Below are 13,200 nucleotides of genomic sequence, written 5' to 3'. Positions count from 1 at the left end.
TGTGAAAGACACAGATGCTGCCTCCAACACAAAATCAGAGAAAGGAAGACAGGCCAAGGCTGAGCTGTACCCACAAAGATAGACAGACAGGCTGTCAGCAGCCTGCCAGGAAAATTCCTGTAGCTTCATCTCATTCTCAGCTGCCATCCTGCCAGGGGGACTCCTCGGGCGCAGACAGGCAGTGCTGATGGGAGCTTACTGCTATGGGCTCCTCTTGGCTGAGGGACACAGAGCTGGGTCACCACCACGGGACCTGCCCATCAAGCCCTGCCTTGCTGGAAGGTCCTTAACCAGTTCTATCCTCCAGGTTAAATGTTCTGTTTCAAGATTTCAACCTCTCTGATGAATCCTTAAAAAAAAAAGTAATAAATAAATAAAAAATTAAACTTTGGTGGTTATTGGCAATGCTTTGTATTTTTTTGGTCCAGAGATGCTTGTTTGAACCGAGCTGAAGAATGTTATGTTCTCTGCTCAATGGAATTGAATGGGAGATGTATTCCTGGCGTTCTGGTGCTGCTTGTGAGTCTTTGCTCACATGCCTTATAATAGTTGGCCCTTTGCCACTCCCTCATCCGAGATGCTCTCCTCCTGGAGGGACCGTAGGAGGGCTGTGGCACGCTGAATGACAGCACTGTGAAGAGGGAGGTGAAACTTAATGCTGCTAATTGTGAATCACTGATCTTGGAAAAGCAGCCCTAACTATGCACACGGAGATGTGTACTCCCAGTAAGTTATTAGTGCTCAATGAAAAAATTTAGCAGTCACTGCAGGAAGTTCTAATGAAAAATTAAGTCAATGAGCAACTCTATCCAAAAGGTAAATGTAAGTTTCTTCTTGAATTCTGAATGCTGTACTGGTCCTTGATCTTAAGAAGTTCTAGAACAAGAAAAAACATAAAGAATGGTGACTAGACAGCCATGACTGGGAATGGCTCTGTCTGCATTAACTAATGCTATTTCCCTACTGGGAAAACAAGCAAATAAACAAACAAAACAACCCCCCAAAACAAAAACAAACACACACCCCAAAAACCAAACAAAAACCCCAAAACCCCAAACAAACAAAAAACCCAAAACAAAAAGAAAAAACCAACAAAACCAACAAAAAGCCTCCAAAAGCACAAAAACCCAAACAAAAACAAAAAAAGCGAACAAAACCAAACAAAAAATCAAACCAAAACCTAAAACCTAGTGATGTTTCAGTGGTTATTTTTGCCTCAACACCTCCAGGGATGATGACTCCACCATCCCCCTAGGCAGCCCGTTCCAATGCTTGACATGGAATGCTCAGACATGGCTCCATGTAATTTTTAAACTTCTCTTATGCCTTTTCTTCCACTTTTCAGAGTAAATACTGGTACTTTCTGAGATTCAGTCACAGGACGCTGCACAGCGCTAAATTTCAACACCAGTCTCCTCTGAGAAGCCACCATTAAAAGAGTGGTTTAAATGCTGCCAGCCTTATCATTATTGACAAATAAACAAACTACTATCTACACCCTGTTTGGGGGAAGACCCACTCCTGAAACTAAGCTTTGCACAGCTGCCATTTCCATCACTTCCAGCAGCAAACCCTGTCGTGCTCTGCGCCGCATTTCCATTTTGGCTTGCTCTTTTACCAAAAAGCCACCTAATCCCCGCAGCACAGAAAGAACACTGGCACTGAACCCGCCAGGGCGGCAGGGAGCAGCCCCGGGGGATGCAGATACACGGGTCGATACCGTGTGGCGACACAAGCAGCCGCGCTGCCCCCGCCATCCCGCCCGGCCCTTCCTTCCCGCTGCCCGGCACTCCAGGGCATGGCGCCCCTAACAAACATGGCCGCGCCAGCCCCGCCGCGGCACCTGCCAGGCCCCAAGATGGCGCCGGCCGCCGCTGCTGTGTCAGGGGCGGCTCCAAGATGGCGCCCTCTCGCCCCCGCTGCCAGCACCCAAGATGGCTCCATCCGCTTCACCGACGTGGCCCGCGTCTGGCGCGGCCGCGCCGGCGCCCCCAGGCGGTGTCTGCCCTCATCAAAGATGGCGGTGGGCAGCGCCGCTGGTCACTAGGCTCCCGCCGCTCGCTCCTCGCTGGGCTCCGCGGCCAACATGGCGGCGGCCGAGCTGGAGTACGAGTCCGTTCTCTGCGTGAAGCCCGATGTCAACGTCTACCGCATCCCGCCGCGCACCTCCAACCGCGGCTACAGGTGAGGGACCGTGCGGCGCCCGCGATCGCCCCGGCGCGGCCCGGCTTGCCTCGGGCCCTGCCCGCAGGGCGGACGGGGGCTGGACTGTGCCCGTGGCCCGGCCTCGTCCCTAGGGAAAGCCGTGTCCTGTGGCCGCGAGCGGGTCTGGCCGTCCCCTGAGGCCCCTCCTGCCGAGCTCCGGAGGAGCCGCCGGCTGGAATTGCCTCTTGTGGCAGGTGGTGAGCGCCTGAAGGCAGGGGAGCCTCCGCACCGCGCTGTGCGGGAGCAGGGGCTGCTCTGTTCATCAGCGGCAGGAGGCGAGGGGCAGCCCGCTGTTCCCGGCAGAGCTCACGGCTGATCCCGGTGCTCCCGGGATCCTGGGATGGGACCGATGTGCTGTAACGGCACGTTGGATTTGGCCTGGTGGCTCTAGCAGTGGCTGTTAGGAAAACAGGAGGAATTCGGGGTGATTTTTAAGAAGAGGCTGTAGAACCAGCAGTTAGAAATGCCTTCTCTGGTCAGGCAGAAGCAGCAGAGTGTGAGTTTGTAAGATGTGCCCACAGGCCTGCTGGAGGAGCGGGTTTGTGAACTCCCTGAACCTGACAGACTGTAGGCGGATATTGTGCCTGGCCAAGGATGTTTGTTTCCAGTTATAAAATCCAGTAGATTTTACAGCACCAAGCCTGCTAGAGTTCAGGAAGCGTTTGGACAATGCTCTCAGGCACGTGATGTCATTTTTCGGGTGTCCTGTGCAGAGCCAGGAGCTGGATTCAGTGATCCTCATGGGTCCCTTCTAACTCACAATATTCTGTGATGCTGTAGGTTGGGTTTTTTCTCACTTTCCTTTCTCGCTTTCCTTTTTTTTTTTTTTTTTCCTTCACAAGAGCCTGTGGCAGAGTATGATGGGTCAGTCAGAATGTCTGTGTGTATGTTTTGCCTAGTGTAAGTCAGCTGCCTCTAGGCTATGAAGTACTGAGTGTTATTTTACAACCACAGGGTAGAATAATGGAGTGTCTTTTCAGCATGTTACGAATTAATTTTTGGGGTCTTCCCAATGCTCACAAATCGCTTTTGTGGATTTCCTGTTCAAGTGAGTTTCTGTGCTTCTGTCTCCCCTTTTTTGCAGACTTATAAGGGTGAGGAGTTGATGCTCTCTGGACTGTGACTCTTTCCCTTTGCCCAGAGGTGCCAGTCAGAGCCATGTGTCAGTTGGCAGCAGCAAGAGAGGAGCCGAGACCCCATGTGTTTTTTGGGGAGGGAAGTGCTGAGACCCCATGTGTTTTTTAGGGAGGGAAGTGGCATGAGGCAGCTGCAGGGCTTGAGGGATTGGGGGCAGAGACTTCTGCTGAGGTGGCTGGGCAGAACTGGGGAGGTTGACTGTGGTCAGTGTTCAGCTGCTCTTCCTTTCAGGGCGTCTGACTGGAAACTGGACCATCCAGACTGGACAGGGCGGCTTCGTGTCACCTCCAAAGGCAAAACCGCCTACATAAAACTGGAGGATAAGGTTTCAGGTAAGGGAAAAGCTGTGCCCTCCAAGGCTGTGACTATGATTGTTGCCCCTAAGCCTGCCCAGAGCTGTGCATGAGCCCTGGCCACACTTTAGGAAGGGGTTGCTTTTCTTAACACCTGATTCATTGTCTGCAGGAGAACTTTTTGCCCAGGCTCCTATAGATCAATACCCTGGCATTGCAGTGGAGACTGTGGCAGATTCCAGCCGCTACTTTGTCATTCGAATTCAGGATGGCACTGGTGAGTTGGGGGCCAATGTAAGTGCCAAGTGCTAGGGGTGGAGGAGACCCAGGTGGAGCTGGGAGTGTGCCAGGAGGATGAAAGTGGTGTTGAGAATGCTGAAAAGGCCAGGTGGTGTTCCTGGAGGGGTCTGAGGACAGGGTAAGCAGAGGAGGTTCTCTACATTGCACAGGGCCCAGGGGCTGGGCTGGGAAGGAACATCCTGAAGGCTGGGGACAATGAACTGCTGTGAGCTGCTGGCTTCCATCTATCTGCAGGTGTGTCAGAGAGAGGTAGCACAGAGGGGTTTAGGACAAGCAGAGGGATTTGTGGCCCAGTTGCAGGGCACCTCCAGTGACTCCTCCTGTCTCCTTGCTAGGACGAAGTGCTTTTATAGGCATTGGCTTCACAGATCGGGGTGATGCTTTTGACTTCAACGTCTCTTTGCAGGATCACTTCAAGTGAGTTTTGCTTTTCTGGAATGCTATTTTTCCTCTGGCCTGTAGAACATGGTGGGTGGTGGTGCATGTTCATTTAGCACAGGTTTCCTTGGGGTGGCCCTGAAGCCCTGCTCTGGCAAGGGACACTTGTGTGTGCTGCAGGCAGTCATGCAAGCTGACAGCCCCTGCAGGTCAGATCTGTAAGTCTTAAGCTTAGGTCCTGTGATGCTCCAGGTGCAGTGTTAAACAGCTTCATGGGTTTGTGGTGGTCCCAGCTTTGTGCTGTGTGACACCAGCAGTAGGGAGGTAGGTGGTTTGACAAGGCAAAGTAGTTAGGTGGGATGGAGAGAGAAGCCACATATTTTTCTAAAACCTTTTTGCCACAGGGTCTCATGTTTTAACCTCTTCTTTTTAGGTGGGTGAAGCAGGAGACTGAAATCTCCAAGGAGTCCCAGGAAGCTGACACACGTCCCAAATTAGACTTAGGGTTTAAGGAAGGGCAGACCATCAAACTAAATATTGGGGTAAGCAGATCAGTTACCCCTGCTTCTTTGTCTGGATGTGACAGTGGAGACTCTTCCTTACACTTCCTTTTTTTTTTTTTTTTTAATGCAGAACATGACATCAAAGAAAGGAGGAGCAGCCAAGCCCCGTGTGTCTGGATCAGGGGGCCTAAGCCTGCTGCCACCCCCACCAGGAGGCAAAATTGCAGTCCCTCCTATACCTCCCCCTTCCTCCACAGCCATTGCCAACCACGTCACACCACCACCTGTGCAGAAATCCAGTAATGCAAGCAGTGCAGGTAAACCTTAGCACTGAGCCTGCTGGTGTAACACACCAGCAGGTGCTGCCTCAGTAAACTGTGTTCAACCTAGTGCCAGCTGTGCCCTCTGGACACATGGTGTGTCCCAAGGATTGTGGTCTCCCTGGCAGCTCCAGTGTCCCCAGTGCAAGAAGGATGTGGACCTGTACTGGGTCCAGAGGAAGGCCATGGGAATGGTCAGAAGGCTGGACCAACTCTCCTGTGAAGAAAGACTGAGAGGGTTGGGGTTGTTTAGCCTGGAGAGGACACGGCTCTGGGGAGATGTTTCACTGTGTAAAGAGAGCTTGTAAGAAAGATGGAGAAAGACTTCTTACCATGGCTTGGAGTGACAGGGCAAAGGGTAGAGGTTTAAACTGAAAGAGGGTAGATTTAGATTGGATATAAAGAAGAAATTTTTACCATGAGAGGGGTGAAGCCCTGGAACAGGTTGCCCAGAGAAGGAATGGATACTCCTTCATTTCAAGTGTTCAAGACCAGATTGAACAGGACTTTGAGTAACCTGATTTAGTGCAAGATGTCCCTGCTCATGGCATGGCAGTGGGACTAGATGAGATGATCTTTGGAGGTCCCTTCCAATTTAAATCATTCTGTGTTACTGTAACAAAGAGGTTGCTGCAGTCTTCTGGAGGCTGTGTTAAAACTGTGACTATGCAGAGGTGTCTGAGAGCTGATGATCCCTTTGTGAAGGCAGAGACTTCAGCAGTGCTGTCCATGGGTTCGAGTGAGAATAAACATTAACTTCTGAGTAGGGCTCATGTGGTCCCAGGGTGTGGTTTGTGCTGTTAAGGTGGTGCCTGTTTGGCAGCTGTTGGGATTGCTGAGCTTGGGTTGAGTGAGCCTTATGTCTGCTGGGAGAGGTAATAAGTGACAAATGTGTCAGGTGGTGTGCAGAGTGGAGACTGAATAGTTCCTGAAGACAATGTTCCCCTGCTGGAGGTACAGTGTCAGCTGGAGCTGTGCACATTCAGCAAAAGGAGATGCTGTTATAACAAGCCCCTCAAAAAGTCTGACTTTTGCAGGGAAAGCTGGAGTCCCTTCTAAGGTTTTCTGCCCTGCATCCAGGAGTTTGTTTGAGGTGACAGTTGAAATGCCTGTAGGATTTTCTGGATAAGCTGATGTATTTTTTTTCTCTCTATCTTTCTCTTTTGCCTTAGATATTCTTTTAGATTTAGATGCTCCTGCAGCTGCATCCAAGGCACCAGTATCAGCTACCACAGACCTCTGGGGAGACTTCAGCACTGCATCGAGGTAAACTGTGATGAATGGAACACAAGAAGGGTAGTGTCCTGATGGGTGTGGGAAGAACCAGAATTAAGAAGTCTTACTGCATCTGCTCATTTGATTTTCCTTTTTTTGTTTCAGTGCTGTTCCCAATCAGGCTCCTCAGCAGTCCAACTGGGTCCAGTTCTGAATGATCAAAGCAGTGGAATGGGACAAATTGATGACCTAGAGGCACCAAATGGGATCAGAGAGGGCACAAACCTCTCTAGTCTTCAATCAAATTGGGACAATCCTTCATTTTTAGATCAGACCTTCACTTAAACTTAGTATTTTTGATCCCACTGAACCTAAAGAGAACATACAGACTCCTCCCAAGATGGGCAAGGAGAAGAGAGGTAGCCTTATCGCCTCCATCTGCTTGGCCATTACATGGTACATCCTAGCTCTTTTTCCCTGTCTTTCCATACAGGGAAAGCAAGAATCTTGAAGAAAGTGGATACAGGGGGAGGCTGGGTAGGTGCCTCTGGGTTCCTTGTCCTTCACATTTTCTCTGGCTAGGCTGTTGCTTTTTGTGGCTGCTTTCAGTAGTGACTGCAGCATGCGGTGCTGAGGACAGCTGCATTTGGCTACACTTGCTAAATGGAACCTCTGAGGAGATAGGTCTTTTCTCAACACAAAACCCTCTTGGATGAATGACATCTGTGGTGAGGAGTGACTCTCCCCATGCACACACTGCTCTTCCATCTTTGGTGCAATTCTTGGTAGTGCTGCATGTCCCTTTGCTCCTGTGGGAGGAGCCATGCAAGTCCTTGAGTAGGCTGCTCCTGTTGCACTGTAGTTCCAGGTGGGCACCCTGTCCTTGAGGCTCCTGCTTTGGATTGAAGGTTCACTGGAGGAACTTCTCTCGTTTTAACTCCTTTCTCCCCTGGCAAAGGCCTCACTGTCACTGAGATGTTTTAACTGGAAATAGCTTTAAGGAAAAAAAAAAAAAGCCTGTTTTTACGATTTGGTAGTTACTTGCACTAGATGACAACCAGGTGATTCCCACTACTCAGCATTTCATGTTCCTGCATCACTATCCTGAACCCTGGCCTTGTGTTGTGACTTGGCACTGTGTTTCAAGTATTGCATATCTACAATAAGAATTATGGTGGGACAATAGATTATTCTCTGATGAAGGGACAGTCCCCTTCCCCTTTTTAACTCACTCATTGGTCCTGAGATCTGTGGGAGCAAAATTCTCCCACCTCTGTCCCTTATTATGATTTTACTTCTGAATCCAGAAGAAAAGGGATGTGAGCTCATTATTGGAACTTACATTTTTATTTTTAATGTGTCCAGGCCCCCTCTATTTCCTGTGTGGTTAAGGGAGTTAGGAAGAGGTAAAAAGCCACGACTTCCTACTTTTTTCTTTGGGAGAGTTTCCTGAGGCAGTGTGGACACTACTTTGTCTTCAGCAGCTGTGGATGTGATCTGGGCTGTAAGTCTGTTGATTACTGTGGGCAAACTCACAGGGCAGGCTGGAAACCTCACACTGCTGAATTGCTACCCTTCATGCTGGCACAGAAGCCAAAACCTCCCAACTGGCTGGGAAGTTGGTCTCAGTAACTCTTGGCTGTACCCAGTTCCTGGAACACTAGGGCATTGGTGCTTTGCTGGAAGGCTTCTTCCTGTTTTGAACACTCAACACAGCAACACTTTTGTGTCTCTAGCACACCTTCACAAGGAAATGTTTCCCTTTGGGCAAAAATTTTCTGGTGAGGCTTTTAAAAGTAGTTTTGCACCTTGTATTGGCAAAGGTCTTTTGTCATTTTTGTCTGGCTACAGTGAGGGCATTTTGGAGACAGTTCCACTTAGACCATCCCTCTGGGAAGCAACATTCTTGAAATATCTCTAAAGCTGCTGCAGTTCCACTTGTGGAAGTGGGGACCAGACTGCTCTTGGATGTATTTTAAGTAGTCATTTAACCCTGATTCCCTGGTTCTCTTGGTGTTTCCCCCTGCCAGCCCTCCTCTGCCTTCATAGTCACTCCTGCAGTCTCACTGTACTTCAGCTCCTTGCCTCCTGAACTTGTGGATGGCTGTAGTCTACAAGCAACATCACAGACTCCTGGGTTGGCATTTTGTTTTCTTTGTCTCCTCTTTGTTTGCTCACATCCTTGTGAGGTCCTGTCATTTCAACTATGTATCAGTTCCCCAACCAAGGAAGTTGGTGGCACCAATTAACAACTAACTAGGAGCCTCTTCTGTATTGTCTTAGTATTCTGGAGATAATATATTATGTATTTGAAAAGCTGAAGAAGCAAAAATTAAAGATATATGTATATAAAGCATATGATGTACTGGTGCAAATGGTAATTAAACAAGTAATACTGGGGTGAAAAATGTCATGAGTCTTCTAAGTTGTCAAATTGTTTTTCCATTGGAAGCCTCTAGGTTGAAGGTCTTCATGTCTCCAGCAAGATCCTCACAGCCTACTTATCCTTCTGCATATCTGTTGTGGCCTGCAGACTGAACAAGAGCAACTTCAGGAGTGATGGGTTCAGGCTCTGTCTGGGCAAAGAGGTAGGAGTGTGGAAAAAGGACACAAAAATGGTACAGCTGTTGCACATATGGCACAAAACTCACACAATACCAAACACAAATCAACAACGTGGAAACAGGCCTGAGTGTAGGCTCCTGTGGGACTTGGTAAGAGTGTGGATAAAGCATGCAAGTGAGAAGACTTAGTGGCCCTGATATTTAGCATCTCAGACATTAAAGGCTTCTACAGCCTGCTGGTATTTTCAGAAATTATTCTTTCTGTGCTGGTAGATGGAAAATGGTCTGTGCCTATTAGAGATGGTCAAGGTGAGCCAGGTGGCCCCTTTGTTAGGGGCAGCAAGGACAGGCTGTCTGGAAAGAGAGGAAGCAGGAAGATGGGTCACAGCAGGGCAGGAAGGGGCAGTGGCCTCACCAGCAGAGGAGCAGTCCTGAAGTACCTGAGCACAAAGATCAGAGCAGGTCAGAATGAGGATTTAGATAGCAGGGGACATGGCCTGGCATGGCTGTGCTAGCTCAGGCAGGGTCCAAGGGTCCACTTAGCTGTGATAAGGCCCATGTTGCTGAGGTTTCTCAAAGCCAAACACCTCTATTACTTAAGCTGGACCTGAGTCCAGCCAATCCCCCAGGAGGTGAATATGTTCAGGGCCCTGACATTGTTCTGTCAAGCCTGCTTGCAGCCATTTTGCACAGCATGCTTGCTCCATGTTCCTCTGGCAGACAGCAAAGCTGTGTATATGGCTGTGTTGGAAGTACAACATAAGTCTTGTGGCCTGGGTAAAGATAAGAAATCTTAACCTATTAAGTCAGCTGTTGGAATTGTCAAGCATTCTAGTATCTGTAGTGGCTGGGGAAAAAGACATTTTTTCGGCTCTACGACCAAAACTTTTACCTTATTTTCATAAATAGGATGAGTATGTTGTATAGGTTCTGGCAGGGACAAGATGTAGCATTTTACCCATAAGCTATGGTAGAGCTTCTCAGACCTTTCAGTAGGTACTTGCAGCAGAAAGAGTTGAGAAGCCTTAAAGGGTCTTTCTCCAGAGCAGGAGAATTTTCAGATGAAATTCACCTAAGGGAAGTGCTGGGATATACTCCTCTTTGTGCATCAAGAAGCACAGAAGACTGGGAAACAGTTCATGCAGGAGAGCTTAGTCATGTTTGGAGATCTTCCCAGGCCCCATGCCTTTCCTCACAGCAAGACCTGCTAGGATGCACAGCTTGCTGAGTCCTCTGCAAGTTTTCCCTTTCTTCCAGTTGGGAGACAGACTGTAGCACATAGAAAGAAACAGGAAACAAGTGTCAAAGGGAAGATCCCAGTTTTGTCTGGTTTTTGGTTGTCAATACTTCTGAGGGAGCAATAGTTGAGGTGTGATGTGTGTATTTCCCTGCCCCTTCTCCCATTAATTATGTTCTGTGACTTTGTGTCTCAGAGCCATGCAGCAACTGTTCTTACCACAGCCACACAATCTGGATTGCAGACACAAACCTGCCAGATTTCACAAAGCCTTCATGCTGTGTTTGGACTCCTGAAGAAATGGAGAAGGGCTGTACATCGGAGGAAATCAAACAAAAACCAAACGGGAAACCAAAACCCCCAAAGTCTTCCTGAGCTTTGATAATGAGGTAAAAGGATCTGAATCTGACCTCATCCTGCTAAATCAGCATAAACCTACAAGGTTCTAGGAGGAAGAATAACAGGGCTGTTAATGTATACAATAAGCAGAGCACTCTGAACACAAGTGGTTAACACACATGGTAATGCCTCCAGGTCTAGGTAGTCTGATGAGTGCTCATTACATTATGTGAGCAATAGACTCTCACTCTGCAGACTGTTACTGACAATAGTTCTGTCCATGCTAACAGTCAGGGAAAGCACATTGCAGGATGACAGCTTAATTTTGTCACCTGCCATTTCCTATAGCTGTATGTCCCCATCCAGAGCTGGGGCTATGATGGACATTGCTTGAAGCTGAGCCTAGGAAGATCAGCCAGCAACAGCTGGGTTGTGTAGTGATTCCTGACCAGAGGTATGATTTCCAGTCACTGCTGGGATCCTGGGGTGCACTTCTTGCATCACTTGTGTTTGGGGCAGGCCAGGCAGGTGACTTGCAACGAATGGCCTGCTGTCCCTTTTCTTTCCCAGGCATTGTAGGTTGGCAGCTCCTGCATGCTGAGGTAGAGAGAGAGGCAGCTTTCAAGCCTTGAAGCAGTTTGGAGAGACATTCCCTGAAGGAGGGAGCCGCCTGTAACTTGCAGCCTTTGTGTGGAGCCTTGTGTGTTCAGCATGCACAGAGGCGCGGCGCTCCCTGCCCTGCCGAGGCTGGGCTGGTGCCAGCCGCGAGCAGGCGCCGAGTTCAGTCTCAGCCGTGGCCGTGTGCTGCCATCTGCTGCCCGATCCCTTTGTTGCGGGCTTTCCCGCAATCCCTGGGCTCCCGCTCCAGGGGCTGGCTGGGCGCCCAGCAGTCGAGAGGGTGGCAGGTGGGATGCAAGCAGACATCACCTGAGATCTGGCTAGCACTGGTGGGGTGCTCTCTGAAAAGAAATCGCAGCTGGTGATTTGTAGTTTGATAGTTTAGTGATGGAGCTGGTGCTTCCAAACGTAGCTGTGTCCTGCTGTTCTACTGCCCTCTGTGCTTCGGTGCCCTCCTGCACAAACACGGTGATGTAGGGCTTGGAGCTGAGCTGTGCCAGGGCAGGCACGCATCCCCTCTTGCGGTCAGTGTGCATACAGGTATGGATGTCGTTTGTCTTAAAAAAAACTAGAAGTTCCATTCTTTTGGGGCTAACTTTAAAGGGGTGGCTAAGCACTTGTCCATGAGTCCCTGTTTATGGTGTTAAGCAAACTGTTCAAAGATGTGTGAGATGCTATGCTGGTAGTGCTACACAAATCATCCTTTTGATTAGCTGGCAGAGACAAGAAGCTGGATTCAAGTGAGAGGGAAGGGATAGGAGAGCATTTTCTTTGGAGAATATATGCTAAGAGAGTATAGATACAGCTGTATGTCTGGCCCAGACTTAGGGGCTGCTGTAACCAGTATCTAAAGCTGAAGTCAATACCATGGGTACATGTACAAAATGTGCTTGAAAATCACTCTTTTTTGGGTAGAAAAGCAGGAAAAGCCCTTAAGTGATATATCCCATACAGAAACAGGGTTACTTTAGGCAGATAACCTGTCCTGGGTACCCTGGTCTAGCTCCAAAAGTAGACCTGATTTGAGCAGGGTTTGAACAAGATACCTCCAGTCTGAAGTATTTCCTAGCACAACTTCTGTGCTCAGCTTGCTGTGGTGGGGCCCAAGCTAGACCAGCAGTGTGGTGAGATGTCTGACATGGGCTGTTGGTCAGTGAAAAGGAACACTGAGATCTGACAGTCATCCTTCACCTCAGAGGCTCTGTGAAGAGCAGGATGGTGTGCTGAGCCTGTCCTGCCCAGTCTTAAAATGCTAAATAGGCAAATAACTGTGATCTGGAGGCAGAGTCTAAGATGCCTCGAGGAGCACTTTGCCCTCTTTGTCAGTCCCAGCCAGCAGGGAGTCAGCAGCAGGGGCCCTTTGGCCTCTGGGTCAGTGCCAGCTCTGTGCTGGAGGCTGGCACCCTAGAGTGCCATTTGCCCACCCTTTGCTTCCCTGTGCTGACTTCAGTGTCCTGGCATAGTAAAAGTGGCTGACACAGGCACCTGAAGCGTGTGCTCTTCCAAAAAAAAAATAATTTGCCTTTCCGCCTCTGACAGTGTTGACATCTGTGTCATGAGGAGGTTCCTGCATATGGTTGAGCCCCAAAGCTTGGGGCCTTCCTGCCTGGCATTAAAACTTTCCCATCATGTTTCATTGATGAGGTGCCCAGGAGTGTTTGGTTGAGCTGACTGTACTCCTTGGATTTAGTTCAGCTTTCTATGGCTGTTACGAGATGGCTTTTGCTTTGTCCCATCCTGACTGGACACCTGCAGGCAGGTGATGTCTCATCACCTTGCTGCTGGCTGTCACAAGTTGGGCTGGGAGGCTGCAAGTGGCCTGCAGGGCCACTTTGGCTACAGGGTAAGGGCCAGCACAGGCCACTTGCAATCTTCCTGATAAATCCACCCTTGAGGATAGGAGGGGGTGAGGGAGTCCTGCAGGGCCAGGGAGGTTTGTGCTGCTATTCCAACAGCACCTGCTGGGACAGCCTAACCAGTACAGCTCACCCCAGAACCTCCCTATGAGAATGTTTTTTACTGCCTTCCACTTACATGCATGCAGAGGATGTGGAGGGAAGCAGTTTAAGTTCCAATAAGAGTGACCCTAAG

The 13,200-nt window shown here is 49.3% G+C and overlaps 1 protein-coding gene across 1 annotated transcript; it reads left to right on the top strand.

The window, feature by feature from the left end:
* The first annotated feature begins 1,998 nt into the window (after positions 1-1,998).
* Positions 1,999-8,759, top strand: NECAP1 (NECAP endocytosis associated 1). The gene is made up of 8 exons (XM_063148637.1): positions 1,999-2,184; positions 3,574-3,674; positions 3,808-3,912; positions 4,271-4,352; positions 4,747-4,855; positions 4,947-5,133; positions 6,309-6,402; positions 6,517-8,759. The coding sequence occupies exons 1-8, from the start codon at positions 2,087-2,089 to the stop codon at positions 6,563-6,565; spliced, it is 825 nt and encodes a 274-aa protein (XP_063004707.1). The 5' UTR covers positions 1,999-2,086; the 3' UTR covers positions 6,566-8,759.
* Positions 8,760-13,200: the final 4,441 nt, after the last annotated feature.

Source organism: Melospiza melodia, chromosome 2, assembly GCF_035770615.1.
Source record: "Melospiza melodia melodia isolate bMelMel2 chromosome 2, bMelMel2.pri, whole genome shotgun sequence".
NCBI classification, from domain to species: Eukaryota; Metazoa; Chordata; class Aves; order Passeriformes; family Passerellidae; genus Melospiza; species Melospiza melodia.
Note: the sequence above shows the minus strand (reverse complement) of the source record. Positions and strands in the feature narration are given on the sequence as shown.